This window comes from Phalaenopsis equestris, unplaced genomic scaffold, assembly GCF_001263595.1.
Source record: "Phalaenopsis equestris unplaced genomic scaffold, ASM126359v1 Scaffold001098, whole genome shotgun sequence".
NCBI classification, from domain to species: Eukaryota; Viridiplantae; Streptophyta; class Magnoliopsida; order Asparagales; family Orchidaceae; genus Phalaenopsis; species Phalaenopsis equestris.
The window spans coordinates 278,588-291,614 of NW_018165537.1; the positions used below are offsets into that span (position 1 = coordinate 278,588).

General features: G+C 33.1%; 1 protein-coding gene across 1 annotated transcript; it reads left to right on the forward strand.

Annotated features, from left to right (window-relative positions):
- Positions 1-7,301: 7,301 nt before the first annotated feature.
- On the forward strand, positions 7,302-8,583 carry LOC110033151 (dof zinc finger protein DOF5.7-like). Its single transcript, XM_020737043.1, has one exon. It carries the CDS (start codon positions 7,429-7,431, stop codon positions 8,449-8,451), a length of 1,023 nt encoding a protein of 340 aa, XP_020592702.1. The 5' UTR covers positions 7,302-7,428; the 3' UTR covers positions 8,452-8,583.
- Positions 8,584-13,027: the final 4,444 nt, after the last annotated feature.

Genomic DNA, 13,027 nt, shown 5'->3' on the forward strand with positions numbered 1-13,027 from the left:
AGAAGAAAATGGCTCTTCTTACCTTAGCTCTGTCGGTCGAGGGACGACGAAAGAGGAGAAGAAGAAGGGGACGCGAGGGAAGCAGCGAGGAATGACCTTAGGGTAATCAACAAGGGTAATCAACAAGGGTAGACACGTGGTAAATGGTAAAAGTTTTGGACGAAAGCGGGAGACGGGATGGTAATGCCGCTGCCCGCTTTCACTCCGCTTCTGCCGCCAGAATGCCCGAAGTCGCGAACCAAACAGATGACTTTCGCGAAAAGCTGCGTGTAATAACCGCGCCGCACCTAAAAAGCGCTCCCAAACAGACCCATAGTTTCTATAGTTATTTATGTATAATAAATAAGGTCAGTTTTATAATGCCAATTTTCCTCCATAAACTCTTCCACTCTCTTCAATCTATTTTGAATTAAAGTTAAATGTTATGTTAAAAATAAAAATAGCAGTGCATAAATTCCATCATATTGATAATTGTTTATCCCACAAAAAGTTTTTTTTAACCTTATTAGGCTGTTTAATTTGTTATAAAATGAATGTAGTGTAATTGAAGCATAGTACATTTGGAATATTTTGAAGTCATTTGGTTTAGTGTAAAATAAATACATGATTTTTCCTTTTTTTTAAAAAAAAATCAATATAAAATATGATTTGTAGCTATGAGTGGCATGAGGAGGCCAACAACGACAAACATGAACGGTTTGTTGGATGTGGTGGTAGCGACTGTCGGGTAACGATTGAGCGACGCAAGACTTCTAGCAATTGGTCGAAGGGGCAAGGGACGAGCAGGAGACACCAATGGACGATGAAGGGGATGACATGGATGAAGGTGATGACTTGAATGATGGCCAACACTATATACAATTCAAATCCGACCTCATGATGATATACTAAACCCTCAACCACTACATCACGGCTAATTCTTATTTTATTTTAAAAGAAAAAAATGCTATTTTCTTATAGTCATGCTTTTTTAGTTAAGAGACAAATTAGATTTTCATTTTTTCCCCCAAAAAAAACTCTTATTATATATTATTTTGATTCTAAAGAGTAAAACAAAAAGACAAAAACTAGACTAGAGCTAGCCATGAGGCAGCCCCTCCCCTTTATTCTCCCATGAGAAGTTAGCATCGTTGGACATAGTGCCCGGCGACTGCTTTCCCACCCTTTAAATAACCATGCATTATGAACATTTCCATGCTATCAAATAAATAATAATTTTCACTTTTTCATTATAATTTTTATAATAACAAAAACCTACACATATTTTAAAAAAAAAAATTTAAATGAGTAATATTTCGTTTAAATATTATACGTTTTGTTTGAGAACGCGTTAAACTTCTATCTGATCGCACTTAACAAAGCATTTTCGGAATATCTCGAAATGTTGTATCGCAAGAACGACGAATTTTTGATGTTTTAGAACGGAAAAGATAAGCTAGTTTTGTCTCCAGTGTTGAATTACTTTTTAGTTTTTTAATCTTAGTGTTCTAAATCGGATCAAAGGTAGTACTTAAAGAGACCATATGATGCAATGAGTGGAAAATCTTTCCTCAAAAGTTGTCTCATTAACTTAATAAGAGATCACAGACAAAGCTCCTTGATTAATGAGACCAGTTTATGAAACACTAAAATAAATAACACCCAGAGGAGAAAGCATTAGGACATCATATTTTACTAACTTCATCATCATAGCTATAAAGTAGAATTAATCATTAAATAATTCATCATTGATTAAACAAAAGGCCTACGACCTTAGATAGGAGTGGAACTAGGTTATGTTTAGAGTTGTAATTATGCAAAAAAAAATAGAGTTGTAATTATGTAAATGTGAAAATTTAAGTGCTAAATACATACATGAACATATAAGAATTGTGTGGTTTCTTTGCACCTACTTAGGACCCCGAACTCTAATGATACAAAAATACTGCCCTAAACTTCTCCACTCCCCAAATCTTTCACCATCATGTCGCTAACTTCGCCGTCTCCATGACTATCACTTAGCAATCTTAAATATGAGATTGAAGATATTGGATAGATTTGGAGCGGAGATGTAGGGCTGTCAAAATGGCTTGTTGTTCGTGAATAACTCGTGTTTGGCTCGTTCGCTAGGTTCGCTAAGTTAACGAGCCGAACCCAAACAAAGATTTGTTCGTTCATATTTGGATCTTTTTGGCTCGAAATACTACTCATCAATTATATAGTTTATATACGTATAAGTAGTGTTTTAAAAAAAATCTAATTGGCTACCAAGCTACAAATATTTATTTCAATTAAAAGTACTAATTAAGAAAATGAAATAAAAATTATTAAATTAGATTCAAATGATGTTTTAATGTAAACAATAATTTTTAAATCATGTCCCAACCCGTAACATCTTATGACGACGTGATTAGAGTTGTTTGACAACTCTTTGATCGTGAATGGCTCGTGTTCGGCTTGCTAAGCAAACAATTCGAACACGAACACACTTTTTTAGCTCAAGCTCGCTCGTGTTCGGCTCATTTACACCCCTAGGGAGATGTCTAGGGCTGTATTCTTATATTATTTAAACTTGGGGTGTTAAAAGTAAGTAAAATAAAAGATATTGGATATAATATGAAAACATTAACATTAATTGCTTGATAAAAACTTTGTTTTTTTTTTTGGGTTAAATTGGGCGCAATTTCCGAAATGAAAAAAAAGAAGAAGAGCAAAGGCATAGGAGGGAGAGGAGATGGGAAGGGAAGAATCCGGCTTCGCAGTTGGGCGTCAGTCAGAAACAGAAACAGTGGACTGAGAAAGCCATAAATTTGCCCGCAATCAAGAGTTGCGAAGCACGAGATGAGGGAGGTGGCAGCACATGCCGCTCCCTCAGGAGACCACCAGCGGCGTGGAATAAGAGGAGCTGTCATGCTTCGAATTTCGTGCATTCCTACATCCATCCATCCATCCATCCATCCATCCATCCATCCCTCCATCATCCATTATACTTACAATATGGATGATGGATGATGCACATATGGGACGATGATGGATGCCACGTCTTATCATGATGTGCCTTCTCATTCTGTCTTTTCATGCCATGATCCAAGGTACATCTCATCCTCCATCCCATTGTCCTACCATTTCAGGATTTTAGATATGTGTAGGGGCATATTTGCACAAATACCACACAATTCTTATTTATTTACGTTTACATTTTGTGACTAATGGTTTCGTTTGATGGAACGGCAAGCAAGAATTTTTAATCAAATCCTTCTAAAACTGTGGAGTGCTGAACTCCTTTTCTGAGTTGGACCCCCTCTATTCCCAAAGACTTTTTAAAAGCATATTTTTATCATAATTTAGTTGCTCTATGTATTAAGGTAAAACAATTACTATTATTATTAGAAGTGATAATGATGTGACATATCAATTATACTATAGCTGAGTATTGTCATCTTTGTTACTTATATGAGTACCTCGGCTATATTTGCACATATGGTTATATATTTTATAGTTATCTAGGATATTCTGTATGATTGTACTAGTAGGGCTTGTCCTAATAAAGACGTATATGTAAGGAGGCCTCTAGGTATTTGGGGAGTGGAGGTTATTTTACAATTTTTGATATTTAATTACATATATGTTTTTATTTTTGATGTCTCTCTCATCTTTAATTTTAGCTTTGTGCTATTAGAGCCATTTTCCACTAGAATATGGCGGAAGGAACCAAACATTCGGCTGTCAATGTCGGTTAAAGTTTGGAGTCCTCATGGATTGTCCAGTTGTCAAGCTCGTTTAGTTTTATACTAAAATGCGAAAAGAATTACAAGAGCACAGAGTCGATGCTCATAGTAACCAAAATCTCAAAATTAAGGTATCTACAACCATACCAATACCTTGTGCCAGAAATTTAAAGGATCAGAGTCGAAAGGTACTGTCACACCCTGAGTTTGGAAAAATTTGATCATACAGTAACAATCATTTCATTCTCCCTTAGGAAAATGTCATCTTAGACATTCAAAATAACTAACTTCTAAACAAATATGGATAAAACTGTCTCATATGAATATATTTTTACAAAGTGGCTTCCCTTTCTAATACGTGCTTCCATTGAAATTGAACTATATATAGGGATCTACTTGCTCTGCAATTGTCTCACATCAAAGTCTAAAATAGGTTGTGGTTCCTCACTGTAATTTGAGTTAGGCTACATCTCAATCTCATCCTAAAAACCCTATGCTTAATATCGAAAATCTATTTTCTTAAAATGGATATATGAACCATATTATGCACAACTGACATATGATCAGGTAGTAATAATCAATAAGTAGAATTACCAACTCTACCAATAACCTCAAAAGATTAAATTAATCTCAAGCTCATTGTAACCACTCTACTCACCCCTTCATGTTATCAGAGTATATTTTGACTTTTGATATGAAACAATTGAGGAGCAAGCATATCCCATATGCATTTTTTAAGGATGCATTATTTATAAGGATGGTAGAAAGTGGTGACACACGCTAATATGATGTTATGGTAAGTGTAGTCATACATTCATGGCCAAGAAAATAATTCTTCTTCACTTACACTTAATTTGATTATGTCAATATATTTTATGAATTAATACCAATATAAAACCAACTAATGACATATTTGCCATTAACTAAAGGATGTATTTATATTTCTGTTGTTGACTATAGATATATTTTTGTTCTTGCTCAATAGATATTTGTCAAATGGAGTTGTTTGTGTGTGTTAATGACTCTCACATTTGCTCAACTATTTAAGTTGATGATGTTCATCTATTAATAATCTATTAAGTTCAAGTTAGAACTCTCACTTTTGGGTTTAACATATACTCTATTAATAAAATGAAATTGCATATCATTAAACTGGGTCTAGCTCACTTAGTTGGTCCCATACAATTAAAGAAGCCTTACACTTATACTTAAATATGAAATGGGACCATCTAATTGAATGAAGAGAATAATGAATTTATTTTCTTATTCAACTTTTGCTAGGGAGTGAATTTTCACTCTTAATTAGGTGGTATTTTACCATTATACAACATTGATAACATCAATTTGCATTTAAATTATAATGTTCTTAATTTTCTGTTATAGATTTATTTTTTTCTTACAAAAATATGATAAGAAAATAGCACAAAGGAAATTATCAAGTGCATTTCATAGGCAAAGGTTTAAGTTCCCTTCACAAATTCCTTCTAATAACAATCATATCATTAATAAAATATTTTACTTGTTCAATTTCTTATAGCATTCATGAAAAAACAGTTTGGTGTTGGTATAATGTTATTTGATATTAAATTCTTGAAGGACGTGATGTTTGTAAAAATATTAATCTTTGAATTAAGAAACTGTATTGACTTTTATTGTATATTGATAGGGTTATACATATTCTCCATAATGCAAAATATATTGTTATTATAAAAAATAAAATGGTAATATGACTAGCCTTATTATTATTGAGATTTATTTTGGACAAAATATATCTCGCTCAAGGGCATTTTTGCCCTATGATTAATTGAAAAGTGCAGAATGTATTAATATTATTCATTTTGATCTTTTTTGAATGAACACATCCATAATACTATTGACAAAGATAGATCGATGGATGCCCTAAACGAGAGTAACATTAATGCATATATCATACAATCAAATTCATCATATCAATATAACCTTTAGGATTGTGTAGTGATAAATTGATCAATTAAATCATTGAATTTATATCCCAAGCATCTCATCAATAGAATCCGTTATATTTCAATAAAAAGTTTATGACCATCAAATGACTCCAAGACTTGCTAGAAGGATCTTCTCTCAATACATTATCTAAAGTCATTGACTAATTGAGCATGTATGAATTGTGATGGGATATGTTTAAAGTTTTTTGTAGTTAAAAATGAATATCATTCAGTCCATATACAAAACCATGACAATAAACATTTTCCTTATTACTCTACCCAATAATGATGTACAATGTAATTTCTGACAACATCTGGATCATAAAATCTCTCGTAATTCCAACACAATATTTGGGGTCCAGTGGCTAACTAAAGTGCAAATGCATTAATTCCTGCTAAGATTACTTAACACCCTTACTTAACACCCCTAATCAGGCCTTAATGACCACCTAAACCTTTGAATATACTGTACTGTATCACACATATAACAGGGGCTGCTGGAAAAAGCATGCATTCATGGTCTTCGTACCTCATTCCAAGCTCAATAGCCGAGATCCAGTTATTTTCTCCTAATAATCTACTAATTATTATGCTGTAATAATTATCATTAACAGATTAAAAATGATATTAATGGGAATGTGCAGGTTTAATGTGCTTTACACGTTCTCCCATGTGATCAGCATCCGGCTTCTTGGAGCTGTAATCATTGCCTTTGAATGTAAGCAGTGGATAGAGGAGAGAAGGAGAGAAGTATAGCGAGAATGACTCTGATATTTCTCTCTCCTTGTCTCCCTCTTTTATCATTTTTATATTATGATGTGATCACTGATATATTCATTCAAAAAATATTCCCTCTCCTTGGGGAATGCTAATTATATTTTAATTTTATTTTTGGAAGGGAATGTTTTGAGATTATTTTATGGAATCATTGTTTATTAGTATATTGTATAATGTGATATGATAAGAGTTCTTCATCCTAGATTCCTATTTCTAGTCAATATGTCACTCATTTAAATATAATTAAAAATCTTATGTCATAATAAAAGTATAAATCTTATCCCCTAAAATCTCATGTATAAACTTATGTCATGATAAAATTAAAATTTTAAAAATTAAAAAAAAAAAAAGTTATGTTATGGCAATTCCTAACATGCCCTTTAGTTAATAATCAGCATGAGTAAAAGCTTCCAACTCCCACATGAAAAAAACTATGTAAAGATACAGTGCTGCAGATTACATAAAAAGAATCATAGCCATAACCACCAAATGCTCTAATCAACAACCAATCAGCCCATATGATTGTAAACATATAAAAGAACTGCATTTACTTAACAAAATATAAAAAAAGTTTGAATCTTTATCATTTCTATTAATAAAAGAAAAAAAAATTGCAATCTTTTAATAATTAGATGAATGAGAGGGAGAACAGACGTAGATGCAAATGAAAGAATTAGCTTGGCCATGTGGAAAGCAGAGAGGAAAAACTCCCAAAACAACTTTTCACACATGAAATCCTCTTTTGCTGATAAGACAAAGCGCTTAGAAGTTTTGAACAATACATAGACATAGCTCTCTCTCTCTCTTTCTCTCCCTCTTCATCCAACATTAATTTCCTCTATATAAAACCCACTCCCCTTCCACTGCTTTCCCTCACTACACTCCAAGCATAACACTGAAGCAGAGCTTTCCCCTGCAATTTCGATCTTCGATTCCTCTCCACTCTTCTTCCTCCTTTCGTCTTACAACATCACAAAAAAATGATTCAAGAACTCTTATCTGCTGTTGTGGAAGAAAGGAAGCTCTCATTCTCAGCAGAAGGTCGTCTTCTACCAAATGAAGCTCCCTCTCCCTTCCTCTATTCTACTTCAATGTCCACCACATTATCCCCTTCTTCCTCTGCTTCCACCATACAACTCTCATCTTCGTCATCACCATCGACCGCCTCCGAGCCTCCTCAGCAAAAGCTAAGGTGCCCGCGGTGCGACTCATCGAACACCAAATTTTGCTACTATAACAACTACAACCTCACCCAGCCACGCCACTTCTGCAAGACTTGCCGACGTTATTGGACCAAAGGTGGAGCCCTCCGCAACGTCCCGATTGGTGGCGGGTGCCGCAAGGCAAAGCCAGCACCAATTGTAGCCGGCGGCGGTAAGTCTAGTAATGGGACCAAGACCAACAAATCAATTTCTTCGCTTGATGCTATTGCTCGAGCCGGTTTCGGTTTGGAACCCGAGCTCTTCTCTCCAAGTCCACTTCTATGGAGCGGGCCAGCCGCACCACCGCCGCCGGCCCCCCACACTTCCCACCTTCTCGCTCTTCTACGTGCCGGCGGAGCGGCCGGCTTTCGAGGCCTTGAACCAAATCCTCCTCTTAGCGGGCTTAATTCTGTTAGAATCAAAGAGGAAGCTGGAATTATGGAGCCATGGAGTCAGTTTTCAAGCACAGTTGGGATGGGATCTCTGTGGAAAAACGAAGGGCAGCTGCCATATGTACAGCTTCAGGAGAACAATTTGTCGTCATCATTCGGAGATGTGGCGGCGGCCGGGATTCAGGAGGTTTACCAAAGGCTGAAGCAGCAGGCTTACTGCAATGATCAGTTGAGCATTGCTATGAGCAATGGTTGGTCATCAGCTCCTGCAGCAATGGGTACAAGTATTGGTGGTGGAGGGGGAAGTTCTAATGCAGCTGTGGATGGAGTTGAGGTTGCCATGGGAGGTGAGTTTGGGTATTGGAATCCGGCCTTCTCATCTTGGTCTGATATGTCCAGTACAAGTTAACCTGAATCATTGATGATTCAAATTATGGTTAATTAAGATTTTGTGGGTCTTTTTTTGGCTTTGGTTTGCGTTAGTGTTGGAGTAAATTATGATTAGTTGTTTGTTGCTTTGTAGTTTGATATTCTTCTTCTTACTTATCTTTTTTTTTCTTTTTTTTTTTTTTAATTTCAACTGGTTTGTATGCTATTAAAGAGAATGTATGAAGGTGGTTAATGGATAGTAGTCAAGACATTAATATGTTTGATAAATCCAAATGAGTCTTTTATTTTGTTTCATTGATTTTATTATATATATATAATATATATATATATATATATATATTTGTGAATAAAATTATTAACATGTATAAAAATAATAATAATAAAAAGAATAGGCTAGCATATAGGTTGCTATGAACATGCCAAAAAAGGAAAAACAGATGGAATGAACACATACAATATTGTATGAGAATGATTTAGAAAAAATGGATTTGACATTGTATAGAGTTGAGGAATGCATGACAAGAACAAAGAAGAGTTAAGGATTCATATATTTTTAGAATAAGGCTAAATCAAGTTGATATATATATTCATATTGGTTACTTGGCGTGTGATAAACTCGCATGGAATGTGTTTGGTTTAGAGAAGGAAAAAAGGTAACAAGGAATTAGTGCCTTCTCTTCTTCTTATATATTGATGTACATAATGGCTTGTAAACACATGGCTTAATCATATAAAAAATAAGACATAATTGCAGCATTAAATTCATGCTTATAATATGCCACGCTTCTGTGCAGCACTGTTATGGTGCATGTAAGAGAGAGAGAGTGTGTTAGCAGGAGAAGGGAAAAAGATGAAAGGAAATGAGAGGAGTGCCGGGGGAGATTCTTGGTGTTATTGAGCAGTGGGAAAGTGCGAGAAGAGCAGCCTTTGGAAGGAGTGTTTGACAGAGATGGGAGCTTGGATTCGATTCTTCCTCCACCATTACTGCACCTTCCACTGAATGGATATAATATTGTTTTTATTTTCTTTTAATTGTATTAGAAGATTAATTTATATATCCTCAATATATATATATATATATATATGTGTACATAAATGCTATATATTTTAGGTGTATCAGTCACCTCCACTTACCAAATTTGGCAAAGAAAATATTCAGTATGATGGATTTCATAAATCCTTGGTTAATGGAATGCAGTTTCCTAGAAAATATTTGATAAATTATTAATATTAATTTGGTGTATTATAAAGTTAGAGACATTCAAAAGCATTAATTTTTGTAATATATTTTTTTTTGTAATTGTATTGAGGATTTATATGTTATGAATGAATGCTTAATTAATGTTTCTTTTAAATTGTGGGTTATTGTTGAGCACCTTGCACACATTAGAAAAAGGAAGATTGACAATATGATCGGTGTGCTGTATTATTTTAGTCTTTATTTAATGGTCGACTCTGTAAGATTAAGAGAAGACCACATTATGATTTAGCACGGGCGTATTGTTTAATATTTAATTACATATTTTAATTATTTATTAGATGTTATTGTATATTGTTTGCATATTTATGATATTTTATGTGGTCATTTTGACATGATGTAATAGTTGGGTTTACCATATTATTTATTTCGTAAATTAAAAAAAAAAAAATTAAAAGCATTTTCTTGAGTGTTGAGAAATGTCCATTGCTTACATGAATAGTTAATTATGACCATGTTTGGCTATGTTATAATTCTATGTAAGAACTTTTAGTATAATAAAAAATAGATAAATATAATGCATGCTTGTGTGTATGATGGATGCAATATTGGCAAACCCCTTCTTAAATATTGGTTAGCCGAAATGATGAATCCACAAGGTGATAGTTCTTTTCAATGATTAATCAGTGATTTATTCTTTAGATGACCTTTTTATATATAGTGGCTAACTTAAATTTATGCTTTAATGGACAAGCAATGGATATTATTGAATTTAGATTATCTGATGATCTTATTAATAGTCACAAATAACATTGAAGTCATATTTATGCGGCTTGAAATTATCTCTAAATTTTCAAATTTCACCCCCTTAAATTTCTGCAACTCCTTTAAAGCCTAGTGGGTGAGGTGAGACAAGTGTTCCAGAATAATTTGATATATTAACTCTTCTATATTTTAGAAATTATCATTTATTTTTAAAAATTATCCAAGGAATTTATCATCATGTTTATTTCATCTGTATGTTGCATAAATTTTGCGCATATTCAACTCTACAAAATGTCTAATGTATAAATTCCTAGGAAACATTCAAATATTAACCAATTAGCCATCTTTTGGGGATTAATAAGATTTGGTCAAATATATTTGTCCATGTCCCAAATAACTGAACAATTTAAGTTGATTCATCGACATGATAAAAGACAAGTAATGCCTATATGAATGTGCAAAATAAATTAAAAATAAAATATAGTAATGAAGCAAAACACTTAGTATACATCCTAAAACATACTAAATGACCTTCTTAAAGTTCCCGGTCATGAATAACTATAAAAGGCTTTAATCAAATAGAAAACAAGTACTTATTAAATTTATCTCATAAGTACATCTAAAAGGACTTATTGAAAAAGATATGTATAACAAGTAGCCTTCTAGTTTTTGGAGCTCAATGTAGCCTGATCATGTTTATAGATTGAAGAAGCAGGTGTACGGATTAAAGTAAACCCTAATGACATGCTCAATATAGTCTTAATTCAAAGAAATTTGCTATAAGAATTATTGACATGACAATGCTTATTAGAAAGTCTGAATTTTATATTCTAATTAAATAACATATTTCTTGGAGCCACAAATAGCTTTGTGTAAGAAAAAAAATTCAAATCATGAAGTTTTAGATGAGTATCATGAGAGATTTGACATTGCAGGAGCTAGCTTATGAGTCCATGGGCTATTTACGTCATCATTTGATTATTGATAAATTAACTGCTTGACTTAATAGAGCATCTAAACCTTCCATACTTTCATTATAACCATTAATGAAAGAGAAAGAGAAGAGACCAAAATTTTAGGTCAATCTTTGTTAGATTTTATCCATTTCAAAATGAAAAGTGGTTGATCTCATTTCTATGACTTCATGATAATTCAAATTTTCATTAATTACTCCATTACTGATGAAGTTTAAACATATTAAAATTATTCCTTTTTAATTTCTATTGAGATATTACTTTCCATATTTTTTTATGATGGCAATGTGAAATTAATTCTTTTTTTCTTTGGAAAAAAAATGATAAAAATACTTAATTTTACTAATCATCTTAATGGTGATAATGTGAAAAAAAAATATACTTCATTTATTAGATGATAGACATAGCTTGATTTCATTCTATAAATGAAATAACATTCCTTATTAAATTTGCATTGAAATAACAAATCTAGTGGTGTATCAATTTCATAGCCAATTCATTTGGATTTGAGAATATCAACTTCATTACTTAAGAGTATCATTAAAGACACCAAAGCAGTTGTGTGTTGTTCATTCTTTATTTTTGTGTCCTCCCCATTTTGTGGTGTTGAAAAAAGTTAGTTGATAGTTTGGTTTTGTTTAGTGATGGTTTTAATTTCTTTTGGCATATTTTTGTTTTATTTCATTTTGCCATCTTATGTTATTTGGATTATGCCTCACTTAAAAACTATATATTTAAGTCACATAAAAACCACTAAATTATTGTTTACTTGTACACTAGATGGTCATTTTAGAGTAACGAAGGATGCATTAGAGATATGAAGTTGGGTTCGCGAGGCATGTTCCTATTTGCTCGAAAAATTGACTCAAGCCAAAATAGCTCAAACCAGAACCATATATTAAATGGGTCAGAAACTTCAATCCGAACACAACTCACCTTCAACCTGTATAACTCGTTTAATATAAGGAATAATAATTATTCGGGTCAAAACTGGGTTTGCTGCTCTATTTCAAGTCAGTTTAAGATTGATGGGTTAATTTTGAGTTGGCAGGTCAACCCAGACCCGACTCAAAATTTATTGTGATTAACCCGAATGTTGATATTTTGAGTAGGTTCGGGTCGAGTTGACATGTTAAATCAATTTTTGACATCCCTATGATGCATGCCCCTATTAAATTAGTAAAGAAATAATTGCAATAAACTCCTAAATTGATAACTAAATAAATATAACTCCAGCGTATTAGGCCCTATCTCTTGATAAAATGCTTAAAAATTATCCATCACAAGAAGAATTAGGAGATCCAGAGCCCAATCGACTAAAGAGGGCTTGCGCACATCTTTGAAGAGTCTTAATACAATTGTCAGAAACATAGAGAATTAATTAAAATGAATGAAGCTCATCATTAGATGGGAGATGCATTGAAGCTTTACATTTATTCAATAGTCTGCTCTTTACATAATCTGATAAAAAAAATTTCCTCCCAACAAGCGCCTATAAAAAGGAAGAAACCAACAAATCAAAGACCAAAACATTGTGCATGATTGGTCCCATAAAACTCAATTGCAATAGGCCAGTGAGAGATTATTTATTAGAAATCTCTTTAGCAGCTAAGAGTCTAATGAGAAATTAGTTCAGCAACAAGATTATATATATATAT